This window comes from Mus caroli, chromosome 5 (genome assembly GCF_900094665.2).
Source record: "Mus caroli chromosome 5, CAROLI_EIJ_v1.1, whole genome shotgun sequence".
NCBI classification, from domain to species: Eukaryota; Metazoa; Chordata; class Mammalia; order Rodentia; family Muridae; genus Mus; species Mus caroli.
In genome coordinates, this window is record NC_034574.1 from 8,897,399 (window position 1) to 8,912,862 (window position 15,464).

General features: G+C 36.9%; 1 protein-coding gene across 2 annotated transcripts in view; it reads left to right on the top strand.

Moving 5' to 3' along the window:
• The window catches only part of Sema3a (semaphorin 3A), a 203,393-nt gene that overhangs the window by 144,577 nt on the left and 43,352 nt on the right, over window positions 1-15,464 (top strand). For both annotated transcript variants that reach the window (XM_021162359.2, XM_021162357.1), the window contains 3 exons: window positions 13,633-13,775; window positions 14,114-14,228; window positions 14,313-14,382. In XM_021162359.2, the coding sequence (XP_021018018.1) occupies window positions 13,633-13,775; window positions 14,114-14,228; window positions 14,313-14,382 (328 nt within the window). The remainder of the gene's footprint in view (window positions 1-13,632; window positions 13,776-14,113; window positions 14,229-14,312; window positions 14,383-15,464) is intronic.

The following is a 15,464-nucleotide window of genomic DNA, read 5'->3' on the forward strand; positions in this document are numbered from 1 at the left end:
TGGAGCAGAAGCTGTGCTCCACTCACCAGAAGTCTTAAGATCCTGTGGCGGGTGTTGTGGGTAGCTGGCGAGTGTCAGCTGACCCTGCGCCGTGGGGAAACATTTAACGAATCCGGAGACTGCCGGCTGCCCTGCGACAAGGACAGACAGCACAAGCATACCTTCTCCATCTGTCATGAGACATCTTTACATTTTCACAGTGAAAAACATTTTCTGTAATTACACATTCAGGAGGAGTTTAGCCAGTAATTATTAGAAGGATGTGGAAAGTAGTCTTTATTTATGAAAGTGTGACTCAAAAAGCCAGATTTTCCGCATGACTTACTTCCAAGGAAAAGTTATGTTTGGAAATTAAATATATGCCTATATTTTAGGTGGCTCAAGTTGGCACTTCATGCTTGTGTTCCTTACTTGTTTTGCTTGATCATTTTGGGACACAATTTCACCTCATCAACCAGTTTGTCATTGAATCATATACAAGATATAAGATCAAGAAAATTGCATAATACCATTATGGAAGATGTCAGGACCCCAACAAAGATGGAAGAGATTTTTAAGTCATTTGTGTTAGATGTGATTGTAATACTAAGAATGGCAGTGTTTCACAAAAAGAAAAGCTAAGAATGAAAACAAATGAAGAATCTAAGCACAAGTAAGCAATTCTTATGAAGATAATTCTATAATAAATCTCTTCACTTAAATATTGAAGAAGAAAATATATGGATGCTATGTTTTATTCCAAGTTTAAAAATTAGATGAATAACTTTTCTACTGGTGGATATAAGCACATGAACTAGGATTAAATAATAATATTTTAACATGATATAAAGAAATAATTAAACCAAATTGAAGTTCTTAATGCATGGAGAGATAATGTTAATCCAAGTGAAATTATTACAGTTACTCTAAAAGCTACATATGATTATCCAAGCAGCATCTCAGCCTTTGGGTCGGTGGGGGGGGGTCTCTATTTTCAGTCTTAGGAGGGAGTGAAGTATGGCAGGAGGATGTGACAGGAAGTGCTCAAGGGTTCTCTTCCCTTCTCAGTGGGATTTAAACCATAGTTGTATTCTATCTCCTTGGTGTGTTGAGTGTGTGTGTGTGTGTGTGTGTGTGTGTGTGTGTGCTTCTTAGTTCCTTAACTAGGCATGGAAGCTTAAAAAAAAAAAATCACACTTATTTAAATCAGAGTAAGCACACTATGCATAACTGCGATAGATTTCTGGCAAAGGGAAGAAAGACATTCTTTAATTTCAAATGAGGCAAGTCAGAAAGTGTCATGTTTCTTGAAACTCTACCAATATTTCTTTAAGGGATGATTTTAGTATTATCATTGCTTAAGCATGAATTACCTCTTATCGTAGGGCTTTCTAAACAGGAAGCTCTATTTTAGTAGAAGTAAGGGTGTGTTAGCATGCTTTTTCTCAAGTTCAAAGATATTTTTAATATTAATTTATAGAAAATATTTACTTTGTGACTCTGGACTCCATTTACTGCACAATTTTCTCTTTAAAGACGAAGATATTTTATTCATCTCTCAAATCACATGTAAGAGCATAATGATTATTTTCTTCCAAATATTTGTAATTTGTTGAAATTTGAGAGGGATACAAAGTATGACTTAAGCCTTTGAAATCCTTAAATAAAATAAAAATCAAGGCCCCAAAGGAATTTGAGTGTGCCTTCAAACATTGTGAAATAATTTAATTTTTTTTCTTCCTAGAAATCACTTACAGCATGAAATTTTGTTTTATTTGATCAAATTACTAAACCACTTAATCTAATCACACACTACTTTATACTCAATATAACTCAAAAGCACAGCATGGATAGTGAGAGCGTAGCTGAGGACAAATGAGCACATTTATGGCATGAATTTAATTACTGGAGGTCTAATACAGTTAAGCATATTATAGGTTCCTTCAGGTAAGAAGACATAAATATGTAAAATGATAGAAATGCCAATAAACATTTTAGTTGATATGTCTGGGTTAAGTATAAAGTTCACAAAATATCTCTCCTCCATATTTGACAATATAAGGCACAGATGTCTGAGTGATGACTAATTTACATGTTCAATATTCTTAATTTTGTCTAATCCTTTAAGTCCCAAGTTCACATGATATGCACTCACTGATAAGTGGATATTAGCCCAGAAACTCGGAATGCCCAAGATACAATTTGCAAAACACATGAAACTCAAGAAGAAGGCAAGCCAAAGTGAGAATACTTCGTTTCTCCTTAGAATGGGGAACAAAATACCCATGGAAGGAGTTACCGAGACAAAGTTTGGAGCTGAGATGGAAGGAAGGACTATCCAGAGCCTGCCCCACCTGGGGACCCATCCATTAATTTTTTAATGAAGTCAATGTACTTTCAGGGCTTCTACAGTTTGTGAGATAAAATTAGCTTTTAGTGAGGTATCTGAAATATGCTCTTCAGAGTGTTGATAAGCAGCATGCGCTATGGTAGTTATGTATGTGATGTTTATAAAGTGCCAGATGATATTCTACTCCTACCAAAAATGTACCAAGGACAATGGTAAACATAGAGTGAACATAAATACATTAATTAGTTATGAAGTACTATCAATGTTAGAGATGGCTTTTATTCTGATAAGAATTAAAACATTACAGAAAACATTGATAGAGTCGAAAAATTTATGAAACAAAATTAAAATACCAATGATAGCTATGAAAAGTCTTTAAGAAATAGTTTCAAATTAAAATTGATAGTAAGATAGCAGTCCGGACAGAGGAGAAGCTAGCAAGCTTCAGAGGTTAAAAACCTCAGGGTATTGGGATTAAGCTACAGCATCCAGAATGCTTGTGAAGAAGGGAAGCAGCACATCACCCAGTGATGGTTCAATCATTGTCTCCATCAGAATTCTTATTCTCTTCACATCAAAGTCATTTTAATCCTTTACATTTTTTAGGCACAAATATCATAACTTTGATTACACCAAATGCAACTTAAAAATAAACAATACAAGATTCTACTAAGTGTACTCAGTACATAAACTAGGTTTTAAAAAAATTAGTTATTTTCTTTATTTATATTTTAAATGTTATCCCCTTTCCTAGTTTCCCCACCGAAAAAGCCCTATCCCTTCCAATCTCCCCCTGCTCCCCAACCCACCCACTCTGGCTTGCTGGCCCTGGAATTCCCCTATACTGGGGCATAGAACCTTCACAGGACCATTTGACAAGTAATTGTCCATTGATTGTGATCCACACAGATTCGGTTTGGCTAGGAACTGTTTTATTTAAGGTCTAGCTCTACAAGTGAAATTTTGAGTCTCCTAAGCCAAGTCTTGTCATATCAATATTATGCATGTCAGTATGGATAATAATGCCCACGTAGTCTTCCCTAACTTCTAAGTTAGTTTAATATGTTTCTTCTTTATGGATGACAAAAATACCCCTTATTTCATACTAGCATTTACTAGGTGGATGTTTCTTAACTCTGGTAGGATGTTTCATCATTGTAACATTCCTTTATTTTCACTTTATGGATGAGATTTCAAGATAGACACCAAGAAAAGCCACTGTGCTAGTGTGTGATTACCACCATGTAGTTATATCATCAGGAACTAAGTGAAGGCAGGCCACTGGTAACTGTCAGTAGAGTTCAAATGGTATTTTAAGATCAAACCTCTAAAGAACTAAGGAAGATTCAAAGATAAATGGTGACTCTTGTCTGGCATATCTGTGTGAAGAAGCACAATGCAAAGCACTGTAAAGGTAATTAATTGTAAGGACAGAAGAACAGCAAATACACAAATGAGAAAAAAAATGCACCTGTATAATTTTCAGAAAGTACTTTTGGAAGGTAGGAAGAGGCCATTCAAAACATTGTCACAATTGACCATAGAAGAGAACTAAAGAATGGAAAAAAATTGTAGTCTGGCTTGCTAGGGTAATAGAGTACAAGGGAGGTGAACCTAGTTATTTTAGGGTGGTGAACATTTGGATGACTTTTTTATTAGATATTTTCTTTCTTTACATTTCAAATGTTATCTCCTTTCCTACTTCCCCTCCAAAAATCCCCTATCCTCTCTCCCCTCCCCCTGCTCCCCAACCCACCCACTCCTGCTTCCTGGCCCAGGCATTCCCCTATACTGGGGCATAGAACCTTCACAGGACCTAGGGCCTCTCCTCCCATGGATGACTGACTAGGCCATCCTCTGCTACATATGCTGCTAGAGCCATGAGTCTCTCCATGTGTTTTCTTTGATTGGTGGTTTAGTCCCAGGGAGCTTTGGGGTTACTGGTTAGTTCATATTGTTGTTCCTCCTGGGGGCTGCAAACCCCTTCAGCTTCTTGGGTACTTTCTCTAGCTCCTTCAGTGGGTACCCTGTGCTTCATCTAATGAGCATCCACTTCTGTATTTGTCAGGCACTGGCAGAGCCTCTCAGGAGACAGCTCTATCAGCCTCCTGTCAGCAAGCTCCTGTTGGCATCTGCAATAGTGTCTGGGTTTGGTGATGGTTTATGGGATGGATCCCCAGGTGGAGCAGATTCTGGATGGCCATTTTTTCAGTCTCTGCTTCGAACTTTGTCTCTGTAACTCCTTCCATGGGTATTTTGTTCCTCCTTCTAAAAAAGATTGAAAGAATTTGGATGACTTTTGATGGAGTCTACTGTTTTCAGTTCACAGAAAAGCTTCATGCTATTGCCTGTTCTCAAATGTGCCATGTCAATATTGTGTGACGGTGATCGGAAAGAAGGATGCTTGGAAGAGTGTGGGCTTTGACGTAAAGAGCATAGTCTAGAGTGTTTCAGAATAGGGGTGCTTTAAACAGGATGAGTAAATTAATAAAAAAGGCATTCCCTACCTCCAATATGACATCACGAAAGAAAAGGTTGGCAGTGGAGATTAATGCACTTTGACGTGGACAGCTGAAGGCCTGACACTCCACTGTGATGGTTTTGATAACTTCACATGTTTATGCTAATAAGTCCAATATCCCAAAGGCTTTCACTTCCTCTGCTATAATTTCCCTTCGGATGAGGAATGCTGCAGACATCTGGACTGGTTATGACCATTTAGTTCAAATAGTCCTACTGGGTGATAGGAGAAAGCAGTAAACTTCCCACCAGCTTTTCAATAATGTCAAAAACAAGCATCTTAATCCATACTGTACAGCAATTAGCTTTAATGTACAGCTTGCAGCACACAGTAGGATAAGTAGTGTGGATGGACAGTCTATGAGGCTTGAAGCAGGAGAAAGGGCTTAACCCTGTTCACATTCTGTCAGCTACCAGCTTGTAGTTTAACATCTTCTGTATCTTAATCTCTTTCAGGGTGAGTGAATTTTAGAATGATATGCGTTCCACCCAGGCAGCTACACAATCAGCACTGCCTGGTGCTTTTGTTTGCATTCTCTTTCATTTTCTTTTGGAATCTTCCTTTCCCTCTCCATGGTGTGACTCGCCTCAAACTTTTCATAGGGTTAAACTGTTCTAAGGGCTTCTCACAGCTACCCAGCCAGCTAAGCTGCAAAACTTCTTCCAGGCCTGTTCCTTGGCAGCCAGATACTTCTCTATTCCACAGCCAAAAATGATATATCTCCTCTGCTTCTGCTGTTAGCCAGGAATGTGGGCTGACCTTACGCTACATGCCTTGCATTCTCAATGTTCTGGGCCTTGTTCCTGATCAAATGGCTCTTTGGGACTTTTGTTTGCTCTTCTGCACAAAGCTAAAGGAAGAAAGCAGTCACTTTTGCCTGCTATTCTAGTTGTTGGCTGCCATCTCTGATGACTTTTCCCTTACCAACTTCCCAGCTAGTTGCTTAGTAAATGTTTTGACTCCAGAGGGTTCAATACTGGAAACAAGAGAGTTTTACTCATTAAATAATTTACAATGAGTCTACTTTTCTCAGTTGTTCCTAACAGGTTTATAGCTTCCTTATCAACCAATGTCTAATTCAGCTTGCTTTGCTAGCTGTAAAAGTTTATGCTACCATTAACTTTTAAACATTTATACTTTATAGGATATCACTGAATTTTATAAACAGTGCTATAAATTAGTATCCACTAGCAGTTTTGAAAGCCCATGGAATGCTTTAGAGAGACATAGATAGAACTGAATTATCCCTTTTTAAATTCTCCAAACATTCCTTGGAGATAGCTACTTTCTGACAGTAAGCTGAGGCTAGTTGGCATTAACTCACATTTTGTACTTGGATGGGGAGCAGGCTTTCTATTCAGGCTGGACTGTGGCATGTTATGTAGCCTAGATTAGCCTTGAACTCATTAGCTCTTGCCTCAGCCTCGGAAATGTAGGTATTTTAAGTCAAACCACCATGCATGGCTCTATTTGATCTAGTTTAACATTAAATATTTAGTGAGTTTAAAAAAATGATTTCTATGTTATTGTTTAACTCCTATCACCTAAGAGCATACTGTCTTAGTGTCAGTAGGATCCTGTTTAAAAGTTTAAGAAAAGGTCCGTGGGCCTTCATAGTACATGAGTTAGCAACATTTTAAGCAGTTGCTCCTCACTTTCCCTTTCTTAGATGGGCCACCATTGGTTGAGAGAACTGTGTGACTTGAGTTGTTTGTTGTTCATGTGTTTTTCTGCAGGCATGCTGTGATGTTCCTGCTGCCCTGCTCAGAAATCACTCATGTACTTTCACTACAAATGTCTGGTCTGGATGGAACATTCACTAGGCCTTTTGGTACTTGTGTGAGAGAGATGAAAATCAGTAATTCCATCGTTTTTCTACCAAAGGATTATATAAAAAATTATATATTAGAAAATAACTAATTTCTTCAAAATGCTCTGATAACTCTGAAACTCTGATTAATATTTACATATAATTAATTCATTTTCAGAAAAAAAAAAGATTCTATCATTTGCCCTAGTTGGTGGAACTTTTTGGTTGAGTGGAAAAGTCCAGCCAAATTCTGGCCCAAATTAGGCAAATTTTATATTCTAATTGATTTTAATGCTGGGACCAGCGAAATGGTTCTTTATTTAAATAAGCTAAACCTTTCAAATGAATCATAAAGGTAACACAGCACATGGCCCGTGCCAAGTTGTCATTTTCATTAAGTGTGAGATTGCACCTGAAGGACAGCTTAATTTGCAGCTGCTAAAAATATTTCAACAGAGTGGTACTGTTACAAGTGGCAGGTGGTGCCGAACGTGAATTTTGCAAGAACCGCCATCTGTGGGATGAGATACAGAAGAATGTCAAGGGGGTGGTGAAGGAGATAAAGACGAAGAGAAAACAGTGTTGTATGTACCCAGGATTTATTGCCATTAAGGAGACTAAAAATTCCATGCTTCACATAACAGCACTGGCCCAAGATTAATAAATAAGATTATTTATTTAGCTCCTACCATGTGCCCAGAGCATTGCAAAAGGTACCACAGTATCTGTAAAGACAAAGTCCCTTTGCCAGAGGCATGCCTTTTAAGCTACCTAAATGAAAGAATGTTTTCCAATTATGTTTACCCTTCATGGTATTTATATTGAAGCTTTATGCTGGTGAGATCCACGCCCTTTGATCTTGTTGGAATGGATCTTGCCATCTTCGTTTGATGTTTAGGTTTCAATGCACATTATCACCAACTTCCTGCCCCACATTCCAAGAAATTAGTCCGAAGTGTGTGAGGTGGCTCATTTCCTTGAACCTTATCACCCGGGATTTGGCAAACTTCACAGAGTAAAGAACATTTCAACATGAAAGTAGGCAGTGAAGCTCTAGCTTTACATTGTCAAGAGTTCTTTTTATTTATGTTTGTTAGTTTCAATGGATTTGGTGGAGCAATGAAATAAGAATTTCTATCTAAGAAGTGGAGATCAACATTTTCCTTTTGGCTCTAGTAGTTTACAGGACACAGACTCAAAAAGAAAGCCAACTAGATAGATTTTGTTTGTTTGTTTGTTTCGCTTTTGTGCCCCCTTCTACAAGTAGCTGGACAGAGTGGTAGCTTTCTTTTTGAATGCTAGGAGATATCTCAGGCTCCTAAGGAGAGTTCACAAAGTGGTCAAGGTGGCCCATTGGAAGGGTCTGGTAAGCTTTTTCCTTGGAGGATTTGGTGGTGAGGCAAGTTACTGGACTGCTTGCTGATCCTCAGGACAGTGGGAATCTCTAGCTTGTAACAAATGTGTTGTTTTTAGCTCACAGAACACAGGGACATGTTTTGGGTTATTTTATTCTAACTGATGAAATCTAATTTAAAAAAATGATAAACAGAAAATTATTTTTACTTCATTAATTATTTAATGCAGAGGGATAAGATCAAAGAAGAAAAGCTTTTCCTAGCTTCAAAGGACATTCACAGACTTTCAGAGAACGTTTTGAAAAATCATCATTACACAATAACTTTTCAAAGTAGTTTCAGTCAAAGAAGCATGTCTAATCACTTTTATACCCAGAAACCTAAACTTTCCTGAGTCTATAATGAATTTCTCCCATTGAAATAACTTAAGCAAACTATGTCAAACAGAAAGGAAACTGTTTGTAGTGGCACCTACTCTTAGGATATGCAAAAGAGGCAGAGACAGACATATCATGAGTTCAAGGCCAGCTTGGTTGTAACCTTTGGCTCATCAAAATGGATCTACAAGTAAAGGTTAAGCTGTTAAGCTGACAAGCAAGGTCCATGGGACCCTGTCATGGTTAAACATAAGAACCAAGTTCTACAAATTGTATGGCATGGGTGATTATTCTCACACATATATAGACAGGCAGGTGAAGTAAACAGATACAAATGTAATTAAACAAAGAGAGGGAATTTTATTCTTTTAATTCACTTTAATTTATTTATAGACTCACTCATCCATTCACCAAATCATTTGGTTTTTAATTATACATTGTTTTCTATACAGTACTCAACCACAAAGAAAACAAATAGGAACAACTAAAAAGGAGAAGCAAAACAAGTATTAAAAATAGAGTTTTATATATTCCAGCTGTGGTATATGCATCAGGTGTCAGAGAATGGGTTTGCATACTGTGTTGGCCACTGTTCTATTGCTGTGAAGAGACATCATAACTGTGGCAACTATCGTACAAGAAAGCATTTTCCCAGGACTTGCTTACAGTTTCAGAGGTTTATTCCATTGTCATCACTGCAGGAAGCATGGCAGCATGCAGGCAGATGCTGGGGCAATAGCTGAGAACTACATCCTGATCTGTAGACAGAGAAAGAGAGTCTGGACTTCCAACCCCAGTGAGGTATTTCCTCCAACAAGAGTACACCTCCTAATCCTTTTAATCCTTTCAAATGGTTCTACTCCCTGGTGACTAAGAATACAATTACATGAACCTCTGGGGGCCATTCTTATTCAAACCACCACGCATACTGAGAGGTGTAAGAAGGCACAATTTCAGAAGGTCAGGCAGAAAGCATAGAAAATACATTAACTGTGTATTCCAGGAGAAAAGAGACAAAGGCAGACGTCCTGGACAGAGATCTGGGGAAAATGCAGAAGCTGAGAGGAAACCCTCTTAAATTAAGAAACTAAACAGAGAGAGTTGCAAATACCAAATAAGTGCCTATGATGACTATAATAAAAAGAATTTTGTAGAAGATTGCCATGGTAAGAAATGGACAGGAGAAAATGTCATTTTATGTGAACAACACAGCTCGGAAAGTGACTGGTGGGGTGTGTTTTAGATAGTTAACAGGTTCGTTGAAGAAACACAGGAAGGAAGGCGTGATCCATTCTGTTGGACAGACATGTGGAGCTTAGGTTGTGGGCAACATTCATTCGCATTGTTTCTTTCCTACCTTAGGTACATTGTGAGTAATGTAACTGGCAGCTTTTTCCACCACTTGTTTCTTGTGGTAGATCACTTACAGTCTAAATTTTGACCACCTTCAGCTGTAATTATCAGTGTCTCAGTGTGACATTTGTCTATGTGTCATCTTTACTTACCATGACCACTCTGCCATATCTGTGGTGCCAGAAGTTTGCTGTATGGAATACACATTATTAGTGGATTTGCATTTATGCCTGTAGCATTGCACAGATGGCTAAAGGAAACAGGTTGTACCATAGAGCCGCTAGATTTGTGCCAAAACCACTTCTATATAGTAGTGAGAGCATGACTGCAGAAGCAGATGTAAGGCTGCTGCACAGTGAAGCAGTAGAGAAATGTTTGAGGGATTTAGGAGGCAGAGGGGACTTCTGCGGAAAGTGGAGACTATTTACGTAAAATGACTATTTATATAAAGACACCAGAGATGGTACTAACCAAAACGAGAAACGCAACAGCAAAGCAGCTTTGAAATGAAAATTTGAAAGGACCTTCCAGGCCAGATCCAGCAAGTCTGAAATGAAGGACTGAGGAGAACTTTTAAGCCAAACCATGGAGTGCTTAATTTGGATGTGAGAAGAAAGCAATGGGGATGTGTTCTGCTAACACTTTGAGAAAATAAATGTCCAAAGGGAAACAATTATATAAGCAGAATTTAGATCCCAGGGTAGTGGAGCATATAATCTTTGCAAGGCCAAGGGCCTCTCCTCCCAATGATGTCTGACTGGGCCATCTTCTGCTACATATGCAACTAGAGACACGAGCTCCATTCTTAAGATAAAGAACTCTAAAAGGAAACTAGAGGTCAAAGCAAAGGGTGGTTGAGGAGGGAAGATGGGAAAAGCCCGTGGAAAACCACCTCTGTAGCAACCACTTAGTTTCTTTCTACTTTAAATCACTTTTCCTTGAGATGTAGGATCTGTGTTAGTTACTTTTCTTATCACTCTAATAAAACTTCCAGCTAGAACAAGTCTAATTGCTCATAATATACTGGACACAGACCATTCAGTCAGGGAAGGCCTCTGTTTGGGTAGTGAAAATTGTTTTGAGATCATCTTAGAACCTGGGAGAAAGGGAACAGGAAATGAGGCTGGAGTAGAAATCTGAAGGTTACTCCCTAGCAGTCCATTTCATCCAGTTAGACCCAATATGCTGAAGGTTCCTTGGCATCTCAAAATGGCCTTACTAGTTGAGGACCAAGCGTGCAAACACATGAGCTCATGCTTAGCTCTTTATATTCCAACCACAACAAGGCCTAAGTTCTATTCTCATTTAGCCAGTATTCTTTGAGTCATTTTATCATCTCCATTTCAACTAACTTGATCTTCCTCTGGATAATTGTGTGTGTGTGTGTGTGTGTGTGTGTGTGTAAAAGAGTCTTAAATGCACTAAAGTGAGGTCTGTGAGATCATGTCCCTTCTCCACTCCATTTGGCCCTGTAAAATAACTCTTCTTCAGCCATGGGTTCAAGTCAGGAGTTTCTCAATTCTACATGGTTTCAATCATTACTCCATGCCTTTAACTTTCTACAAGTGAATGTAAGCCATCAAGTCTAAATTTAAATGATGATTCCATGTAGCCGTTTCTTCCTTCTCACTATCTCTTGCTCACCGAGGTTACTATTGCTTCTGTGCTTTGTCTGTGGCTGCTTCTCCTTCCTTCTTGCCTTACTGTGCCTTTTCTCTCCTCACTTCCACCCTCTTTCTTATTTTATTTTTTGATGCAATAAGAGTAGCAATTATTCTACATAGCAACATATAAATGTTATTGTGTTTGAAATGCATTATTGTTTTTTCTTCCCACGGCTGTGAGGATCTATTCATCCGTGAATAGAACTTCATCTTCTAAATCTAAACTTTCTGTCAACATCTCTGACCACACTTCCTTCTCTGTGGACGCAATGTTCTCTGTCGTTTCTGTCATCCTGTACTTGTTTGCCTTCTTTGTGAGACACCCTTTGTTTCTCACATCTTAACTTCTGAGAAAAAAGTAAGAACCATTTCTTTATTTTCTTTCTAAACTCTTGGTTTAGTGTTTTCTTGTACAACTTAAGAATTAGGATATTTTCCTACTTGATAATTGGTGTCAATATCATGAGGACAGGAAACATTTATCATAGTAGCCTAAGATCTTCTATAATCAAAATAAAGAGTAGATACATAGAAATTATTTAGTAAAATACAGATGGTAAGAGTTGCATGAAAATAAATTTATTTGAATATCAAGTTGACAACCGTCTAAAAATATAAAATGGCAAAATAATAAAAGATGCATTATAACTACAATGCTGTGTGTTCTTAAGTTGATGCTTGGTTATGGGAGGGTGCTCTACTTTCCTTCTCCAATAGATTAAGTTATATGTGGTCTTACAAGCACGGATTTCACTGAAGCTTTACATTCAAAATAAATTATTTTCTACAAGAAGGAATCTAACAAAAGGTAGTTAACTTCGGTGGCTTTAAATTCTTTGTTACTCCAGTATTTGTAGAAACATTGCATCAGTTAGAAGCTGACATTTGATCAACTTCTTCCGTTTCTCTAGGGTGAAAGCAGAGCCTTGCAATTTTCACCATTCCCTTGTATCTGCCTGAGAAGGTCATTTCCAGGCTTACTGTAAGAGTCCCTTTAGCACCATACCAGTGTTAATTACGTATGCATTGATATCACGCATTCATACCTAAAGTTTAAAATAATTTTAATAAGCTGTTTATGATAAAAAGATGTTAGAACCTTATTTTAAATACTTCAAATGAAGTAAAACCACTTTAAAGAATTAAGCACCTGAGTTCTGAAAGAAAAATTATTTGCCAAAGACCACACAAAAGTTACAAATGACTGAATAGACATTTTTTAGACTCAGAATTGTTCTATATTGTTTATTCACATGAGATTTAAATACACACACATGTGAACACATACACACATGCACACATTTTTGAGAGTTGAACCTCATCAGTATAGTGGTAACTCTTGGTCTATAACAGGAAGGCTAACTATGTCACATATCTGCTTGCCATTCATCATGGATATGGAGGCATATCATAGAATAGAATTTTATTCACTAAAGCAAGCTTATCAATAATTAATGCTAAAATGATTTATCATTTTAAGACTCTTTCAGACTTCTAGCACTAGGTGATTTTATTTATAAATTATGACTGCATTATTCTTGTTCAGGGAAATATTTCAGGTGTTCTACATTACTTACAGAGTGTGTATAATTAGCTGAAATAAATAGGTGTATATCTCCATAAAGCACAATGTGGAGCATATTATAGGAGAGCAAGATTTAAAAGATGTCTCCAGTATAGAACACATGATAATGGTGATCATTTAAGGGTTTAAATCAGGACTGTAGGACATGGATTTTAAATGGATAAAGCTAGTTTTATGGTTTGCTCAATTTCTTAGTATATAAACAATTACACAATTTTAGTTTATAGCATATACAGCCACACCAACCCAGTTATTGATAATAGTATTTTTAAGGAAGAACTCTGAAGATTTCTGATATACTTTCTGCTATTACTAGTAGATTCTACATCATTTGTCATTTTCCCTTTCTTTGCTTTCTTTACAAATAACCCTTGATTTTATCATATTTTCAGGTATGTGACTTTTGCAACCCATGCCTAGAACTCTGAAAAAAAATATCTTCTGCTGAAATCAATATAATTTATGATATAATTCATAATGAACTAGCATCAGGTCAAATGAGCCTGAAAAAGTGAGCTAAGCAAGGAAATATTACTTTCTTAACATGTCACAAAGGAGTCAGAAAGAAGTAAAAATGAATACTATGTCATACTATTATTCATTAAGTTGTAAATGAATGAATATGCTGTTTTTCTCAGATCCTAGATTCATCAGTGCCCATCTCATCCCAGAGAGTGACAACCCTGAAGATGACAAAGTATATTTTTTCTTCCGAGAAAATGCAATAGACGGAGAACACTCTGGAAAAGCCACTCATGCTAGAATAGGTCAGATATGCAAGGTGAGGAGGCATAAAAGAGTTTAATAACAGATATGTAAATGTTAAATAAATGATTGAAAATTATATCATAATTAATTGCTTTTTAAAAAGGCATAAGGTTAAGCTTGTATAATAAATGGGTTAATAGTTTACATGCAATCAGATAGAAAGGCTATGACACATTGAAAATGAAGAACGAGCAACTTCTTAGTTACAAAAAAATCACATTTAATAATAAAAAAATCAAAACTAAAAATAATGAAGATTGAACTTATGTGTCTGAAGTTAAGACACAGAAAATAAAGACATTGGCATTACTGTACACAGTTGCTTATGGAATGGCTTTTATTATCTTTCAGAATGACTTTGGAGGACACAGAAGTCTTGTGAATAAATGGACAACATTCCTAAAAGCACGCCTGATTTGCTCTGTGCCGGGCCCCAATGGCATTGACACGCATTTTGATGAATTGCGTAAGTGATTGATGTTTGATGTGTATTATATATATGTTAATCACTCATCAGAAGTATAAACTAATACATTTTGTTTTCAAACAGAGGATGTATTCCTAATGAACTCTAAAGATCCTAAAAATCCGATTGTCTATGGAGTGTTCACAACATCAAGGTAAATGGATTTTTATTCTTGTTTTAGGTAAATTGCACACTCTGTAGCTTCTTTTGTCATTTTGGCTTTTGAGTGTCTGTGAATACCTGCTGTGGACATGCACTGAGACTGATTTAATTAGGTCTTTGCTTTTAAAAATCATCACAGGGGTTGGGCTACTGAGAGGATCCTGGGGTAAAGCTGCTTGCTAACAAGGTTGACAACCAGACTTGGATGCCCAGAACCTACATGGTAAAAGAAGACAACTGACTCATACAAATTGACCTTTCAATTCTGCATGCACAGTGACAAACTATCTGGAGTTTTTAGAAGAAATATATACTTAGTGGTGTGGAAATTAGTAAGCACATGCAATGAGAGGTAGCAAAGTATTTGAAATAAAAATAATATCAACTCAATTCAGAAGGATTATCACTGACTATGACCATTTAAAATAATATTGAATCCACTAAGTACTGGAGGTAATTATGGCCATTTAAAGAGAAAGATTGATTGTAGAACCTAAATATGGTTTATTTATTAATGTTACATTATACATAACATTGACATCATTATTTAATAAACTTAACACTGGAAAAGAAGAAACCTATATTACTAAATCTGTTTGCTTGTCCTTATGCCATGTATTAATGAGCTTTGGTGTTAAACTAGACAAGTGCAGTAAAGATTATGGGAAGTGAGTGGCAAGTGCCACTCGATCTGGTTTTATGTTTCCTCACTTCCTACAGCAACAAAAACTTCTCAGGTTTTCAGTGTATGTGAGAATCATTAAGAATGTGATAAAACTTAATTTCTCTATTCTACAAATAACATATACAAATTTTCGCCACAAAATATAAATGAGAGAAATTTGTATTGTTTATTCAGGTAGAGTTTTGACACTATAAACAGGCTAAGAAAGAAATTAGGGAACCAACACCCTTCTCAATAGTCAGAAATAATATAAAATACCTTGGCATGACTCTAACTAAGGAGGTGAAAGATCTGTATGATAAGAACTTCAAGATTCTGAAGAAAGAAATTAAAGAAGATCTCAGAAGATGGAATGATCTCCCATGCTCATGGATTGGCAGGATCAATAT